The 16,990-nt window shown below is 37.9% G+C and overlaps 1 protein-coding gene across 1 annotated transcript in view; it reads right to left on the bottom strand.

The window, feature by feature from the left end:
• Window positions 1-16,990, bottom strand: part of UBAC2 (UBA domain containing 2) — an 87,163-nt gene that overhangs the window by 5,550 nt on the left and 64,623 nt on the right. The window contains exon 7 of the mRNA XM_041423400.1: window positions 11,817-12,062. Within this exon, the coding sequence (XP_041279334.1) occupies window positions 11,817-12,062 (246 nt within the window). The remainder of the gene's footprint in view (window positions 1-11,816; window positions 12,063-16,990) is intronic.

The raw sequence follows: 16,990 nt of genomic DNA, 5'->3' as shown, positions 1-16,990 counted from the left end.
AAAAGCATTTGAAGAGTCATGAGACTTGAAACATCAGCTTGAGAAATATTCTACTCCCTTCTATACTAGAGTACATTTTTCCCTGTGAAGATGTGAAATAGCCAGAAGCCATCACCCATTTTCAAGACATAGATTGCACTGTTAGTGAATTTGAATTTAAAAAAGTATGCATCTACATTTCCCATACTGTATAAAATATCTGCTTAACATTCATGAGGTTTTGATCAAAGGATTCTGTGTAAGTCTCATGTTAGTCAAACAGCACAGCGTAGTAAAAAGGAGAACTGGTTTGGAGCGTAAGCCTAAGGAGAAAGAAGGATCAGATCTTCCACTGACACCACTGCACTACCTTGTGGTCTTGGGGAATCATGTCCTGTACTTCCCCACTTATAATTTCCCATAATTCAGAATTATGTTGAGTTTGAACTTTGAACTTCAAATTTCTCAGAGTTTACTTACTAAGTGAGAGCACTGCACTAATGCTGCTTTACCTGTTTTTACTATTTAGAGATGACTTGAGGAGGAGAGAGTAATGCTGCCACAAGTCATTCACACTGAATTGGTAAAAATAGTAACAGGACTACGACACATTTCTTTGAGGCACCGTAAGTCATTATATCAAATACAAAATCTACAATATACAATAATTTACCTTTATCTCAGTGTATCTGAAGACCAAAATAAATGTACCTTTCCAGCAGTGCCCTGAGCTTCAATACTGAGCTGCCTATTCCAGTCTGGTTTTGCATCCTCTCTGTCCTGGGCTCTCTCACCTAACACTACAGCCTTGTCTACTTCCTTACGTTAAGCTTACAATCCAGTTTGCATTAACATACACAGAATTCATTCTTTTCAATAAGAACTGCTGTTTCCTTACAAATGTAACTAGTTTTGAAGGTTTACAGCAGATACCTTAATAAATTACAGATTGACTGAAGCATTCAAAAGAATTTCACATGAAGACCCCTTCCCAGAGAAAACAGACTAGGCAAATTAGATCAAAATCAACTATTTCAATTACCTTTGGAAACTGTGGTAAACATAATGTATCAGTTCTTAACTATATTAATGAGAGGAAAATATCCAACATTTAATGGTATGTGAACACTGATGCTTAGGATTAATCCCGACATTATGGTGCACTTCTCATCTGTGTAGTCTTTTAAACTTCACCAAAACTGAGTGCTTTAAGATCCTTTATCTTAACTGAAAGAAAATTGTTTCCCTTCACAGTCTTGCTTCTTATTAGATGACACACATCCACAAGGTCAGGCTCAAAAGAGCAGGGATTCAAGGAACTGCAGCAGGAACTATGGGACTGGTCATATGGTCAGTCTCACATAGGTAAGGGAAAACTGGAAAGTGCAGCTAATGTCTTAAATCCACAGAAGATGAAGATCAAGGCTATGGATTTAACAGTATGGATGGTGACTGTGCAAAGACCTTCAGACAACCTTAACTATCACAGCAGAAACATGAAGATCTGTTTTAAATTGAGCCATAGCAAGCACGAAATAATGTCTTAACATCAAGTAAATATCACAAATTCCCGTTAAAAATATGGACAGAAGATTTCCAAACCAATATTCATTCTTGCCTTACAGAAATTATTTTGCAGACCTCCCCTTCATAATTTCATGATAATTTCTGTAGTGCAGTGGTTTTACACCATGCCATCAGACTTACTTCTAACAAGTCAGGAAGATTTTGCATAAAGATATCCAGTCTGATTAATTTATGTAAGTGATGCTTCTAAACCATCTGAGACTCCCTCCTGGGAAATCAGCAAACCATATTTAAGCATTTCACATCGTACTTGACCCTCAGCACCAGCACGCAACAGCACAGAGGAGCTCGCAGCAATCTTCTCACTCTCCACAGAAGCCTCGTCTCAGATAACAGAGCTCTCTGGAGTGCTCCAAAACAATACGCAGTGGGGATGCTCCAGGGTCCACTATGGAAGCTCCTTTCCTGAGCAGCACTTTCAGTGCTAAGTGTGTGCCAGTCTAATCTATTTAGTGAGATCCAGGCAGTTCTTCTGTGATTCCAGTTGGCAGTTTGTTATAAAAAGAATTAAGTTCAACTCTACATGGTTTGGGGGCTGAGACTTAACTAGGACTAGGTAAGGAGGATGCCTTAAGCCTCTTCCATCCAGAACTAGATTCCACAAATGACAGATTTGGGGTTATCTTGCACTGAGATTATGTCAGGCAATATTTTTCTTGGTCCTGATCTTTGGTGTCGGGGAGCAGCCAGTGCAGGTGTACTGCTAGAGAATGACGAGCATTGAACAATTCTAGACCATGATTCATAAAAATTATGTGCACAATTTGGTGCCTGGGCCCTTATCTCTGTTCACAACTTGGTCTTTGACATGTCATCAGGAAAAAAATTTGACAAAAGCACTGCTTCATTCATTATTTGACTAGAAGGTGACAAGACAAACCTAAAAAAGGCCTATAAGACTTTCTCCCCCCTTTAATCCTATGCTGTAATTTTTTAGAAAAAGTCAGAAGTTTGCTTTTGTTTAGCAGCACAGACTGGGTGAATCAGTTGATTTTAAGTTCTTTGTTACTGCCTGAGACAAACATACCAAGGAAGTAATTTTACTGCTCTCTAATAAATCACCATTGGAAATGGATTAGGAGAATACTGATGATGTTGGAACTTCTGTTACAGGAAGACAACAAACTCGTCACAAGTTTAGATGACCAAAGAATGAGATTTACGAATGGAGTGAATGAAAGAAATGGGGAAAATAGCAGCTCTTCATTACTGAAAAGGTTTTAAGGAAATGCCACATTGATGATTTACTCCTGGACAGCTGCCAAGGCTTTATGTACAGAAGCTGTGCCTTCTGAAGTCACATCCTTGATTTTGTTTTCCTTTTCTAAAATTTGGGTTGTTGTTTTTTTCTTTTAGTGGAGCCTGGGACAATTCTCTTTACAAGAAAGAAGTATCCTCCTTTCCTGCAGAATAAGGAAGAAATATCTAGAGCTAGCAAATGTCTCTGATTGTACAGCCTGCTAAAACCTAGTTATGCCACTTCTTTTCAGATAATCTCTTTCTTCTCTGTTTTGAAAAACAGCTCAACCTGTTTCCCACATACACACCTGCCATGGCATATTTTGTAAAAGCATTTCTTATCCAAATCTTCACAAGTGAAAGTGTTGAATTATGGACAAAAACAAATATTCAGTTATGTAGCCTTCAGACATGCACATATTTTAATTACATTAATTTCAAAAGAAATTAAATGCTTTATAAAAATACTGTTGAAAGTGATGCATGTGGTTAAGATACTTTGATAATGTTATCTCCTGTAGATGGTTAATGCCAACTTGACATCTATTTGCACAAACAGGAAGCACCTCCTGATATGTCCTGTTCACCTTTTAACATAATAACCACAGTGAGAAAAAAAAAAGGAAATTGCTTTGCATTTCACCTTTTAAAGTCACATTTGTAAAATATTCCACTCTGTACAAAAGCCTTTACTTGACAAAGACATAAATACTGTCTTACTTTTTTCATATAAAGATTCATAACAAAATTTACTGAAAACAAGAAACACTGACTTGCTTTTCTGATATAAATTTTTCAACAATGCATTGATAAACAAACAAAAAAGAGCATAGCCTTGGATGACATGATATCTGCTGCCCTAAATATTGCATAAGAGAGAAAAATGGTGAAATTTCCAGTATAGTTACTCAAAGTCTAGCCTGCCTCTTTTTGTGAGGATAGAACTCTTCTGTTTTTTTGGTTGTTTGGGGAGACTTTTTTTGGTGTTTTGTTTTCCTCTTACTTTAATAACTTCCCTCTTTTAAAAGGGGGTAGAAACATAACAGTGTTAATGTTGTAAGTGTTGTTCTTAACAACAAAAAGAATTTTTCACCAAGTAAAGCACTCTAGCAATTTCCAATGATATTCTAATTTCCTGGAAATTTATCCTACAGACAAGTCTATTCAGCCAAAAGGCTCTGTCTCCAGCTCATAGTTTTCTGCATCCTGAACTTTGATGCCTGCATTGTCCCTGAGGAGCTCATATGTCACACAAGTTCAGAAATCCACATGTGGTCTTTTCTGAAGCCTGATCAGCTATTTCCTTTGAAATCTAGAAGGAACACCTTAATCTGGCTTCTGAAGCTGCCTGAGAGACAATGGAAGGGATTTCAGCACTGCCATGACACTGGGAGTGTCCAGTGTTCCAACTGCTGAAGGCAGGTCCACCAGCATGAGCATGGATTCTGTACTTGAGGAAGTTAACTGTAGCTCTGTTTTGCACAAAACAGAGTCATTTTTAATCCTTACCCCATGGTTCTTTGGATCTGGACTTGTGAGACTGAAGTGGTATTGAAGCATGATGATTAGACAGATAATTCTTCGCTCACCTCCTATGCAAAGACCTTTTTAAAGAGTAATAAGGAATAAGAAGAGACTGGAACCAAAGTGAGAAAACATATCTCTAAAATTGTTTTGATTTGACAAGCTGAGATAAAAAACTCTTGGCACAAAGGAAACAAACCCAAATCTCCAAAATAATACATAAGCACATCTCTTAGTATGTAAAAGGCTACTCTGTGATCACATAGGGAAAAAACACTTTGCACCTACAGCACCTCTTAAGGTATCTGTCCTGATTTCAGCTGGGAGAGAGTTCATTTCTTCTCAGTAGCTGGTAGTGCTGTGTTTTGGATTCAGTAAAATGTCAGTAACACACTGACATTTGGGGGTTTGCTGACCTCTATTTATCTTAAGTGACAGACTATTTTTTGTGTGTCTCATGCTCTGCCAGTGAGGAGGTACACAAAAAAAGGCTGGAAGGTTGCATAGCTGGGACAGGTGAACTGACCTGGACAAAAGGACATTTCCCACCACAGAATACCGTGCCCAGTAGATACAACTGTGTGAGTTAACCGAAAGGAGGGCTGATCCAGGTTAGGGAATGAGATCTGGCCTCTGTCAGCCAGTGGTGAGAAATTGTATTGTGCATCACATATTTGTGGGTTTAAAAAAAAAAAAATTATTATTATTACTACTATAATTTACTTTGTTTCAATTATTACACTGCCTTATCTCAACCTACTTTTGATTCTCCTTGCCGCTCCACCAGGGTGGCAGGGGGAGGTGAGAGTGGCTGTGTGGTGCTCAGTGGCTGGCTGGGCTTAAGCCACCACAGCAGGACATTAAGGAACAAGGGGTGGAACCAGCTCCCAGCGGTTATGTGCAAGTATCAGAGTTCAAACCAGAAAACCTGAGTATTAAGGAAGACCATGTACTATCTGAACCACAGGCTTCTTTTTTACTACATACTATGGGAAATGGCATTCTAGAAGAAGAAATGGCCCATCAAGACTCTCTCTAAGTGGAGACTGGAAGGACAATAGAAGCAGACCTGGAATCCAGTAACTGACTGCCCCCCCACCCCAAACAGATGCCTTATTTGCCCCATGTAGATTAGAAATGAAGGGACAGGTACACCTAAAAAAGCCCTGCCTTCTGTAAACAGAACTTGATCCAACAACAGCGAATTAAGTACTCTGGAAATGTCTGGGGAGATTTGTTACATCACAAGCTTTTTATAAGAAATTGCCTCTAGTTAAATTGCCAGAGGAAAGGAATATAGACCACTCACATAGGAGAATAAAAATATTCTATTTCACAAGCAATTTATTTGCTTTGAAATAAAACAGTGTTTTGCTTTATGAAGTTGCCCAATCACTGCTTCTTTGGGAAAGCTGATTACAAATATTAAACCAAATTCAAAGGCTATAGCTCAAAAGCCAAGTGAAAACAAAAGAGAATTTCATAATTCCAGTCCAAGAGAAAAAAGGATTGTTCAATATATGAGTAGGGTGCTACCAATGAATAGGAGATAGAGAAATTCAATCTTGTGATTGTGACAGCTGGCTGTTAATGAGAGACACTCAGCTTATTCTAGTTGTACTAGTGTCTGCTAGCTCTAGTTCTGTCAGCTTGTGGAATTGCCAACTTCCATAAAAAAGACAGAAACCTGAAGTTTCTGTGGTAGTCTGTAGAGGAAATTGTCATGAATTGTTCATTACCTGGAAATTCAACAAGAAATTCAACATTTTTAATTTCACACCTAGAATCCATGAAAGAAGTCAAGCAGCAAAATAATCCAGAATGTCTAGACAGGAGTGGGTTATCAGTTGTGCAAATACATTATTGAAATGAAACAGTTAAAAACCAGAGTTTGGCATGCCAACATCAGCAGCATATGCAGTTTGTACACCAAATAAACTCCTGATGTAAATCCACATTTATTTTCAACACAAAGAAAATAGTTTTAAACAACAACAGAGAATAACCAAGGCTTGAAAATGCCAGAAGAGTGTAAAAAAGCAAAGGGTGAGTTTAAGACACACAGGTTTGAAGGAAAAGATATTGTTTTCTCTACAAAAATGGAAGCTGTCTGTTGTTTCAAAATGTGTCCACACGTGTACATTGGCATGCAGAGGAAGGGAAGAGTGATGGAATACTGAGTCTAAATTTAGCCACAGTGATTATTGCTGCAGTATACAAGCTTCATTCATGGGCTGAAATGAATCTGTAAATCACTCACTGGTTAACAGAATTATTTAAAAATATGATGCCAAATGCTGTGCACACATATCCCAGGAGTCTAGGCACAAAAGCTTTTTTATCCTATTGGTATCCTACATATCACTGTCTTTGGAGTTTATGCAAGTGTTGCTAAAGGCAGTTTCTATTCAAATATTCTACAAAATCCCAAAGAAGCCTTAGTAACACAGACTGATTGGAATGGAAACCCAATTAGAGAAAAGACTTGGTGTAACACCTGACTGAAAGTCTAACCCATTTATTCAGGTAAAGTAGTATGGCAGTTTCCTTCCTGACAATGATACGTAAATTTGTGGAACAAAATGGAAAAGCTGCTTACATCCAAAGTCCTGGCTGTGACAACAAGGGGTTTTGTAGACTTGGCAATGAACAAAGGTTGCAGAAGGTCTTCATGGTTCAACATGGTCTTCATGGTTCAAAACTTCTCAAGTTTGAGTACTTGCAAGATGTCTTTTGGAAGGACATCTTGCTGGTACACAAACTTGGGAAGTCATTCAAGAAAACTTCATTGAAGTGCCACCTCAGTACCACTAGAAGAGCTAAAAAATATTCCCAGGTCTATCTCTTCACTTTGAAAAGGCAGAATTGGACTGTCTCGGAGTATATTCACCTGGGGGATTTCTTTTCTACCCTCCTGAATGAGGATAACATTCCTGAGGAAAAATTCTTGAGCCAGGAAAACCTTTGCTCCATTAATCTATTTTTTCCCAAGGTCAGGAGTTTATTGCTTAGATATAACCAGAAGGTAAATTACCAACCTAGACACACAGTCCTTAGTTGAAACTTGCAAATTGTTCAGGATATGAGGCTTCCCATAATAATAAAGACACTCAGTGTGCCTACCCACAGAACATCTCTCCTGTGTCCCAGGAGAAAGACACCTAATGAACAAACAATTAGAGGAAGTCCCTTTGTTATAGAAGTCTGGTCATTGCAAGCAGCAGAATCTCATATATGATGAAGATGAGATATACATATGAGATACCATGTGGTATGAATCTTAGGAGATTCTGGCCTCAGTGAAAATTAATGGCAGCTGGAAGAGAAGAACAAAAAGTCAGGAGGGAAAAGACAGCATAAGCTTGAAGTGGCCAACAGGGTAGAAAGAGAGGTTGTGAAATGAAGATTTTCATATACAGCTGTAGGTTTGTTACAGTCTGGAGCAGCCTGGTGAAGCTCTTCCCTGATCCAAGACACTTAAGAGAATCCAAGAAGAAGGCAATACAATGTCCTTAACATGCTCAGCAAAAATGCTCTGCAAATACAGAACCCATTCTTTCAAGATAAAGAGACTGAGGTTGATACACTGCCCATCCCGAATGGGCACAGCGAGGAGTGCTCCAAGAAGCTGTATGTAATGCCAACACAAGGTGCTTCCCACCTTTTTGTAACTTTCCACCACCTTCCACATGACAACCTGTAGTGACATCAGAGTAGCCAATACCAGCTAGGCACGGAATCTTCCCCATCTATTCATAATTTGGTTCTCTGCCAGCCTCCCTCCACGATTCTCAGTGGGAAGTGAAAGTCAAGTTGACACCCTGATACTCACACTGGTGCACAGATGCTGCAGTTGCTTCCCTTTTCCCATCAGGGTTTTATTTGGGTTACAAAAATAATAAACTTTAGAAAAATGCTGAGAAATAAAAGAGATATAGAAATAGAAACATCAGGAGAGGAAGACCAACTTTTATCAGCATTACTGTAGCAAAAGGATAAAATAGCAAATGAATACTGGTGGTCAGACGTGACAGGAGAGAACTTCCCCCAAAGTGAAGAAGCATTTTATATAGGAGCAAGCATTTTATATAGGAGCAAATACAAAGTATGGGAAACAAGAGAGATGAAGGTGAAGAGGTGACAAAAATGTGGGAGGAAAATGGCGCAGTGGGGAATGAAAATGTGACAGTGAGAGGAAGGGGAACAGAAGGATCAGATAATGGGAAAAAAAGAAAAATAGGACAAACTATTTGCAAGATAGGATAAACACAGAAGTGTGAAAGAAAATAACTACAAAAGCGAAGTTTAAAAAGCAGCAACAAAATAGCAAGCTGGTATTTTCAGGGAATTAATACATATGGGACACATTTTATTCTACTGCCTTTAAAGGTGAATGTAGGTGATGTCATGTAATTAATTTGGGACAAGATTGTAATTTCTCAGCAATATCCACAGCAGCAAATAAAGCACAAAGTAAGATCTAGAAAGTTTTCTAGATGAACACTACCATGTGTTTAAGGGTTGCATCCACAGCAACTAGAAACCAACACAAAGAATACATATGGGACATATTTGTATCCACAGCAACTAGAAACCAACACAAAACCAGTCACCATTTAACCACACTCCCCTGAGAAACTATCAACATAACAGCTTCTGGTAACGTATTCAGACACAGTGCCCCCTGCATATTTAAGAGCTAAAATCAGGTACATCGAAGATGGAACTTGGTGGGTTTATTCTCAAATTCTACCACACACTCAATCCACTCACTGAATTCAAGGGTGTTCGACAATCCAGCACTCACACACACAGTTCCATGCTTCAGGTTCCTCCAGACCAGAAGATTTCAGCTAGAAAAAGACTGGAAAAGGTAAAGCTCAAAGAACTGCCAGCAAAGAAATTCTGGGGTGATTGTTCCCTGCTTTTTCTTTTTTTTTTAGAAAGAATCCAAAGTGAATTCTGCTTTGGATAAAAGGGCTTAGTGAACAGCAGGGAAAAAAAAAGACAAGATTATTTACATCTCAGTATCATAGAGGTATACTACAAACAACTTTTGAGAAAGGCTTTTCCCCCAGTTTCTTCCCTCCCCCCCTCCTTTTTGTTTTAATTTAAACTTTTTTATGTTGATTTGCTTAACCTGTCAGGCTCATGTTCTTCAGAATTTCTTGTGAAGACTCAAAGAATAAACTTATTACAAAAAGCATCTATTTAAGAGAAGGGCCTCCCTTATGAGAGTCTGCCAACATTGCCCAGACAATGGAGCCCTTTTAGAAGTACTGACCTTCTCCTTCCATAATGCTACTACCATCCAGGGAAACTGCATTGTCTCATTTCTCAAACAGATTAACTGAGTAAAGGAGTGGGAGGAATGAGCAGAGCACCTTCTCAAGGGGCAGCTGAACAAAATTGCTGCACTGTGGCATAGAGAAGAAAGTTAAAGTTCACTTCCCTCACCAAGCAAAGCAGACAGTGTGAGAGAAAATGTTAATTTATCTCACCTATGGCACACTACCTATAGACAGCATATTGGGACTTCTGAAATCTGCACAACATTTACCCAGAACATAATTCAAAGCCCGGTCTGATGACTGACATGTACTTCACAGCTTTTATTATTTTCAATTTCACCAAAAAACTGTCTAAAACTGATTCTTTATTCTGCATTCTTTATAGCTTCACTCCCACAGGTAAAATTATCATCTAAGTTCCTTTCATCTGTAGCATGATCTGTTCTACTCCACTGTCTTCAAATTGCACCTTGCCGAATTTCTAAAGGCAGAAGTGCCCAAGCACACCAATCCCGGAAACGGTTTTCAACTTTTTAAATATTCTTTTGAGATTGAAAATAGTCTGTTTTTCATTTTTACCACTACACAGCAACATTTGTGAGTGATGCTTTTTCCGATTCAGCTGATGACCAGTAAATTCTGTGAGTGAGTCATTAAAAAACACCAGGTGGGTCAAAAGCTTTCATGACACACCTTTTCTGAAGAGCCTCTACGGAACATTCATACATTGATCCTATGGCCTTCTGATCACGGGTTTCACAGATTAGCACTAGCAGTTAAATAAATGCTGTGCTCAAGTTAAAGGCTAAACATGAAGGTAACTTGAAAGTGTTTCAGCAACTTGTAAAGGGAAGCATCTTACTGATGTTCAAACAATGTTCCTGCATTTTAGTCAAACCTCTCCACCTTTTTAAAGAATTCTATTTGAAGTCAAACATGAAAAGACATTTTTCCACTTTCATTGTTCATAGCCTAGGGAAAGGACAAGATGAGAAGAAAACGTTATCAACAGTTCTTTTATCATTTACCGTTCTGAACTTATTTACCACTTTTTGTAATTAAAGAGGTATTAGAAAGACTGTCCTTCATAACTGGAAGTAGCTTCTTTCTCACATCTGAAGAAACCTGGCTGCACTTCTCACAGCTGCTTGTAGCCCAACATAGTTTCAATTCATTTTCTATTACAATGGCAACATTGAAGAATTTAGTAATTTCTAGTTCAGTTCTTATGTTAAACTGATCAGTGTTTTAATAGGAATAGAGAAAAGTAGATTAGAAGTTTCTGCTTGAGGATAATTTCATCATATTGAAATGTTAAAGAAACAAGAGCAACAGAATGATGTTATCAGGGATTGGAAACAAAGATTCATACTCCAGTTGCAGGCCAAAGCTTTATGCCGTCACACCTCTAATTCTGGGAATGCATTAAGGGTTTCACAGCTATATCTGTTTGCACTACACTACCCCCAACACAAGAAGAACTCGTGTATCAGTACACAGCTGTGTTTCAGGCAAAGAAAACTCAGTGAAGACAGTGAACATGCCTAAGATACAGGAATTGAGACACCACCTGCCTTGTTTTGCTGCCCTACGACACAAAGCCTGAGAATATCTGGATTTGTTGGTTTGTATAAAACAGAGAAAATAAAAACACTCTGCTATCCTGTTCAATAAGGAAATAAGCCAAGAGGATTAAACATGGCAAACAGAAAGTCACTTGTGGTTTACCTCTGTAAGTTAGAGAATTTAATTTCTGCCCTTAAGAAACACTTACACACCTATAAACAAAGAAATTCCACAGAAAATTTCCAATCTCTCTGAAAAGGCTGCTGACCAGACAGATACGCAGAAGAATGAGGAGCATTTTGTCTTTCTAACTTTACACAATGACTTTCACTAAAGACCACCAAGAAGCAATCACTTTACCTTTCAGCCTCATTTTTTGTGACAGAATGTCAGAAGTACTGATATCCCCACAATGATTTGCCTGACATCCTGCTCCCATCTTGTGAAGCAGTTTTAACATATAAAGCTATACACTTAAATGGCTATCAGCAGTACAACAGTGTATGAAAGACTGATGGAGAAAAATTTAAAAATACATTACTTTTAAAAAACAGGAACAATGTAAGATCTACAAACCAAAAAAATGTATTTCTTATAACATTATAATCCTTAAAGAATGTATAGCAATACCTGCTGCTGTCTTTGCCTCCTCATTTGGGCAACCTGAGACATCATGATCTGACGATCCAGTAACTCCATTCTCTGCTGCCTCTGGATGTCAACTGTTGCTCCCATTCCCACTCGAACTTCATTCGTTGGCTCCGCAGATGAGAAGACTGGTTCAAGAGTCCAAGAAAATATCTTTGCTACCCATCTGGGTACACAAAGAATTCGATGAACTTTTAACATACTGCTATTGTAGCAAATCCCAGAAATCTAAAATCAAAAATGAAAAGTTAAAAAAACTCTGAAAAACAAACAACTTAAGTACATCACATTTACTCTGAATTTGGCTGCAGGTAACAGTAGGTCTTTTCTATTTTTTTAAGCACTTTTACTGTATTTACTCACAACTCTCAGTCAAGAATCAGAGAAAGAACAGGGGATTTCTTTACTTCCCTACAACTACAAATTGCTTTTTTAAATCTGTGTGGTGCATTGCCTGTGACTCATAAAGTGGCAAGGGGTTTTTTGTTTGTTTTGGAATCTGAGCCCAGGCCAAGTGAACTTTTCTAAAACTGGTCAAAATTAAAATAAAATTTTAATTTCTAGCAAAAGAGCTGGTCAGGGTATGCTGCACGCTGACCTGAAAAGATTAAGACAGCTCTTGAGGATGCTGAAGCACTCTAAACACTCCTTCAAAATAAAAACCAAACACCCTTAAGGCTTCTGTCCCCACCACCCAAATCTCTTCTTCTAGTAAAAATAAAAGCAAACCAGCAGAACTGAAGATAAATCTAAGACTGTGCACGCACTCATTCCAAAAGAAGCCCACATTTTTAACGAATTGGTTTTCAAAACATTTGAAAACCAATTCGTTAAAAACTGTGATACTGAAAGAGCCAGTTTTTGTGAGGCCCTTCTCCTACCCATAAGAAAAAAACCACATTCTCTGTGTTTGTGCTTGCCTTGGGGATTGATTTAATTTCAGATTCTACAGGAGAAAGAGAAATCATGAGCCCCATAAATGGAATTACAGTCATCACTCAGACATTATTTTGAATGCCATTGTGAAGCCACAGCACTTGAGCCCAAAGCAGTCCCATCTGCATTTTGCTTTATGCCACATTTCAGCATTTGTGACACTTTATTGTCTGTTATGCCACAAGAATTAGGCTATCACAGCACAGTGATATGAACAAGAAGAGATCTGAACCTCAACAAATCTGTAAACATACCCGAGAAATGAAATTATGTGAAAAGCAATGTAGAAACTCTGCAGCTGATGTATTTATTTATTTATTTATTTGGGGCTATTTGTTGCATCTCACTGACATCTGTATAAATATACTAAATGCATTGCTGATTATACAAAGGGAGACAGTATAGGAAAAAAATTCTTTAGGAGGGGGATGTTTTTCAGATTATTAACAAGGTTATTGTTAAATAACAGCCTCAAACGGGGTAGTGAGACTTTTAGCAAAAACACATTCTGCTTTTGGAAACAATGATTTTTGCTTTATTTTACTTTCATTTTATGACTCATGGTTGGATGTGCAGCCCAAGCTGTTGGTTGCTTGACAGCCCAAGCACAAGCACAGGCTGTCATTCTAAAACGACAAAGAACAGTTTTAAACTACTCTTAACCTCTTCAGTCTTTCAGTCATGCTATGAGAAAGGAGGTAAATGCTATAAAGGCCACAATCACATCAGAGTGAAGGCTGCCTTTAATTAAAATTTTATGTATTCAAAGGAAGGTCCTAACTGGACAAGCACTGTAACAGAAGTATTTTCATGACCTCAGAGATCCTGTCCTCAGCTCTAGTGAAACTGTTCCAGATGACTGTAAACTCATGACTAAAACTGCGCACATTAACTGGAAACTAAGGTACACAGCTATAATCACCAAAGAACAAGAGGAAGAAAATTCATATCACTTCTGCAATTCACCTGTTTTTGGTATGTACTGCTTGAGGTGTCTGCCTAGCAAGAAGGTCTCCCAGGAGCAAAGCCCCTGATCCTGAGGGAGTTAGATAGATAGGCCCCTCACTCAAGAAAACCTAGACTGCACAGTAACGTTGAAAGCAGTTTTTGGCAAGCGAGAATTACTGAACCAGACTGCAAACATTACATACACATTTAATCTGAGGTTTTCTTCAATGCAAAATGCACGAGCAGCACCACAACATACAAATTATCTCCCTTCCTCCCACCTTGTTAGGTGTAGGTATAGGTAGTATTATTAGGCTGTGGAGCCAGGAGCAGTCTTTTGTTCCAGGGATTCTGCACACCTGATTGTACAGGTGTTAACTAGGCAGAGAAAGAAGTCCCACTCAAAATATTTTGTCCAACATCACACCAACATTCCTTCACTTCTTTCAAATGGCTCTCCTAGATACTGATATCTGCTCTCTCTTACCACCTTTGAAAAGGTCTAATGTTTTCAAAAATCTTGAACGGGTTCAAAAAGTCACAAGAACAAAACAAAGCGAGTGGTGATAGGAAAATCTACATCTTCCTGAATACATGACAAATCTTGACACGTGTCTGAACATACTAACCACAAAAAGAATCATTATTTATCAAGTCAAGACAGAAAACAGAGTAATGAGACAACAGCAGCCTATCTTTCGTTTACTTTGGAATTTGTTTGTCTCAGAAGGGAAGGCATACTGCAAGCCCCAATTAGCAGCTGCATCAGTAAAAGCATTCTCGTATTTTTCTTAGCAGAGATGGCTGGATGTAGAATCATTTAGGTTGGAAAAGACCTTTAAGATCATTAAGTCCAATTGTTAATCCAGTTCTGTCAAGTCCACCATGTCCTTAAGTGCCACATCTACATGTCCTTTAAACACCTATAGAGGTGGTGACTCAACCTCTTTCTGTCCTGGGCAGCCTGTTCCAGTGCTTGATCAACATTTTGGTGAGTAATTTTTCCTAATATTCAATCTAAACCTTCCCTGGCACAACTTAAGGACATTTCCATTTATCTTACTTGGAAAAAGAGATTGACCCTCACCTTAATACAGTCTCCTTTTAGGTAGTTGTAGAGAGCAAATGATACCAGAAGAATCATTTCACTTCTTAACCAGAAGACAAGACTTTATAAGGCTAAAAGTTTACAGACATGCTAAAATGAAGAGCTATTATATGGAAGTAAAAGAAACTTTAAAACGCTGTGGTCAGTTATAACAAATTTTCAGTAAGTTTCAGCTAGTGAGGACAAGATAGCTATTTCCATATTTCCAATAAACCCAGAATGGAGACATCTGTAGTTAAAAAAGGTCTTGTGATTCAGTCTGGCTCAGTGTCATACTCTCATCTTAATGTCAAGTATTTCCAAAGAACTTCCTCTATGGCTAGTTCATATGCAGAACTTGATAGATATAATTCTAAAAATCATAAGCTTTGACAAAGTAAAAAGCAACTTTTTACACTACTTTTGTTACTGACATTGAGTGAATTTCTAGTGTTTAAGAATATAAAGCAACATTGTTTATTCAATGAAGATAAGATGACCTCATTATATTCCAACTTCAGCACTGTACATCAGATTAAAGGACTACTTCCCCCAAACAGAGGAGCTTCCACTGTATTTTAGCCGCCAAAAGTCACCACAAAAGACGTTGTGGTTATGTTCACATTGTTAAAATGGAGAATTTGTGGCTAGCAATGCAAGGTGTATCTTAATTTCTGTTAGTCACAGCATCTTCCACCATATTGTATGTGGCACAGTGCTAAGAGGAAATGGAGGATGCTGGAAACTCTCTGGCACACTGCAGAATAAAAGTATGCTTAGATATTTTCAGTTTCTTAATGCAGTGACTTACTACTGGTTCTTCACATGAAGTTTCCTAACCTCCTCCTGCCCCTGTATAAAGCCTAACTTCCCCTCCCCTTCCCTCATGTCCTTCCAAAGTTGTACATTTTTGAGAAAAAGGAAGTAGCTGTTGTTTCTCTGCAATTAGGTAAACCAAACATGGAAGCTCTCCAGTATTTTACATTGCAAAGATACATATGCTCCACAAGTAGCTGGAATAGTATTTAAAATTTAAAAATTTAAATATTTAAATTCACTGTACTTGATTTAACACCAAAAAAGGAAATCAAACAGAAAAAAGTAGACAGACTGGTGTAGAGAATTATATTGCAAATTATTTTAACAAACAGAACTTGACATCAAATACTCGATTATTTTGTTCTGAAAAATGTAAATACATTCATCACATGTACTCAAGACTTGGCTGTTTTCAGATACCAACAAAAGCAAACAGTTTTCTTAAGGTGAAGTGACATTTTTATACCTGTTTTATCTGCTTAATCTTTAGTATGTTCCGAATTCTATACAATTAGAATCAAAACATGGGTTCAAGTTTGCGTCAGGAGTCTGTATTTATCTTCATTAGAGACAGCATTTATCAAACCAAGAGGGATTGGTGAAAACCACCCAAGAAACAAAACTACTCAACAAATAAACTGCACTACACATATATTTTCAACTTCTGTTACAATTCTAACACATTATTTTGTTTGGGTTTCCTTTTTGGAAATTGTTACAAATACTATAAACAGCCTTTTGCAAGAGTTACCTTGAGAGAAAAATAAGATAATAGTGATACTAAAATATTTCCCTTCAATTTTGTTTGCAGTTGATTTGGCTCATAAGTTTTCCAGATACTTTGTAACTTTTTTCTTCACAGTTCATCAGTGCTTCATTGGTCAGATGGAATCATTATCAGCTAAAACAACATTGTGCGTGTGCAAGCATGACTGTACTGCCATTTCTGCACAGTACAGCTATTCTTAACTTTTACTGGTGTCCTAAACATAGGTTCCCTTGGTCTCTGCCAGCGATCTGTAGGTGATGATTAGCACATTGTTAACTAAATCTCTTTAATTAAAAGATGAGGATTTGATTCATCTGACCCAACATAGATATCTGTAATCTAAAAGCCTACTTAATAAGCTGGTTGTTTAAGTTGGTATCATAGTCAACACAGAGAAATGGCACTCTTGGGATGTAACTCATCTTTTGGCAGATATCTCCAAAGTATACATACAGCTGAATTACTCTCATGGATTCCCTCTCTGAGAAAGGGCAACATTGCTGCCAAAAAAAAAACAAATACTGATAGAACAATCTAATTCCTAACGAACCAGTTGGTATAGTTGACCAAATAGACTGTATTTTGGACACAGAAACT

Source organism: Onychostruthus taczanowskii, unplaced genomic scaffold (assembly GCF_017590055.1).
Source record: "Onychostruthus taczanowskii isolate IOZ18803 unplaced genomic scaffold, ASM1759005v1 scaffold77, whole genome shotgun sequence".
NCBI lineage: Eukaryota > Metazoa > Chordata > Aves > Passeriformes > Passeridae > Onychostruthus > Onychostruthus taczanowskii.
Note: the sequence above shows the minus strand (reverse complement) of the source record. Positions and strands in the feature narration are given on the sequence as shown.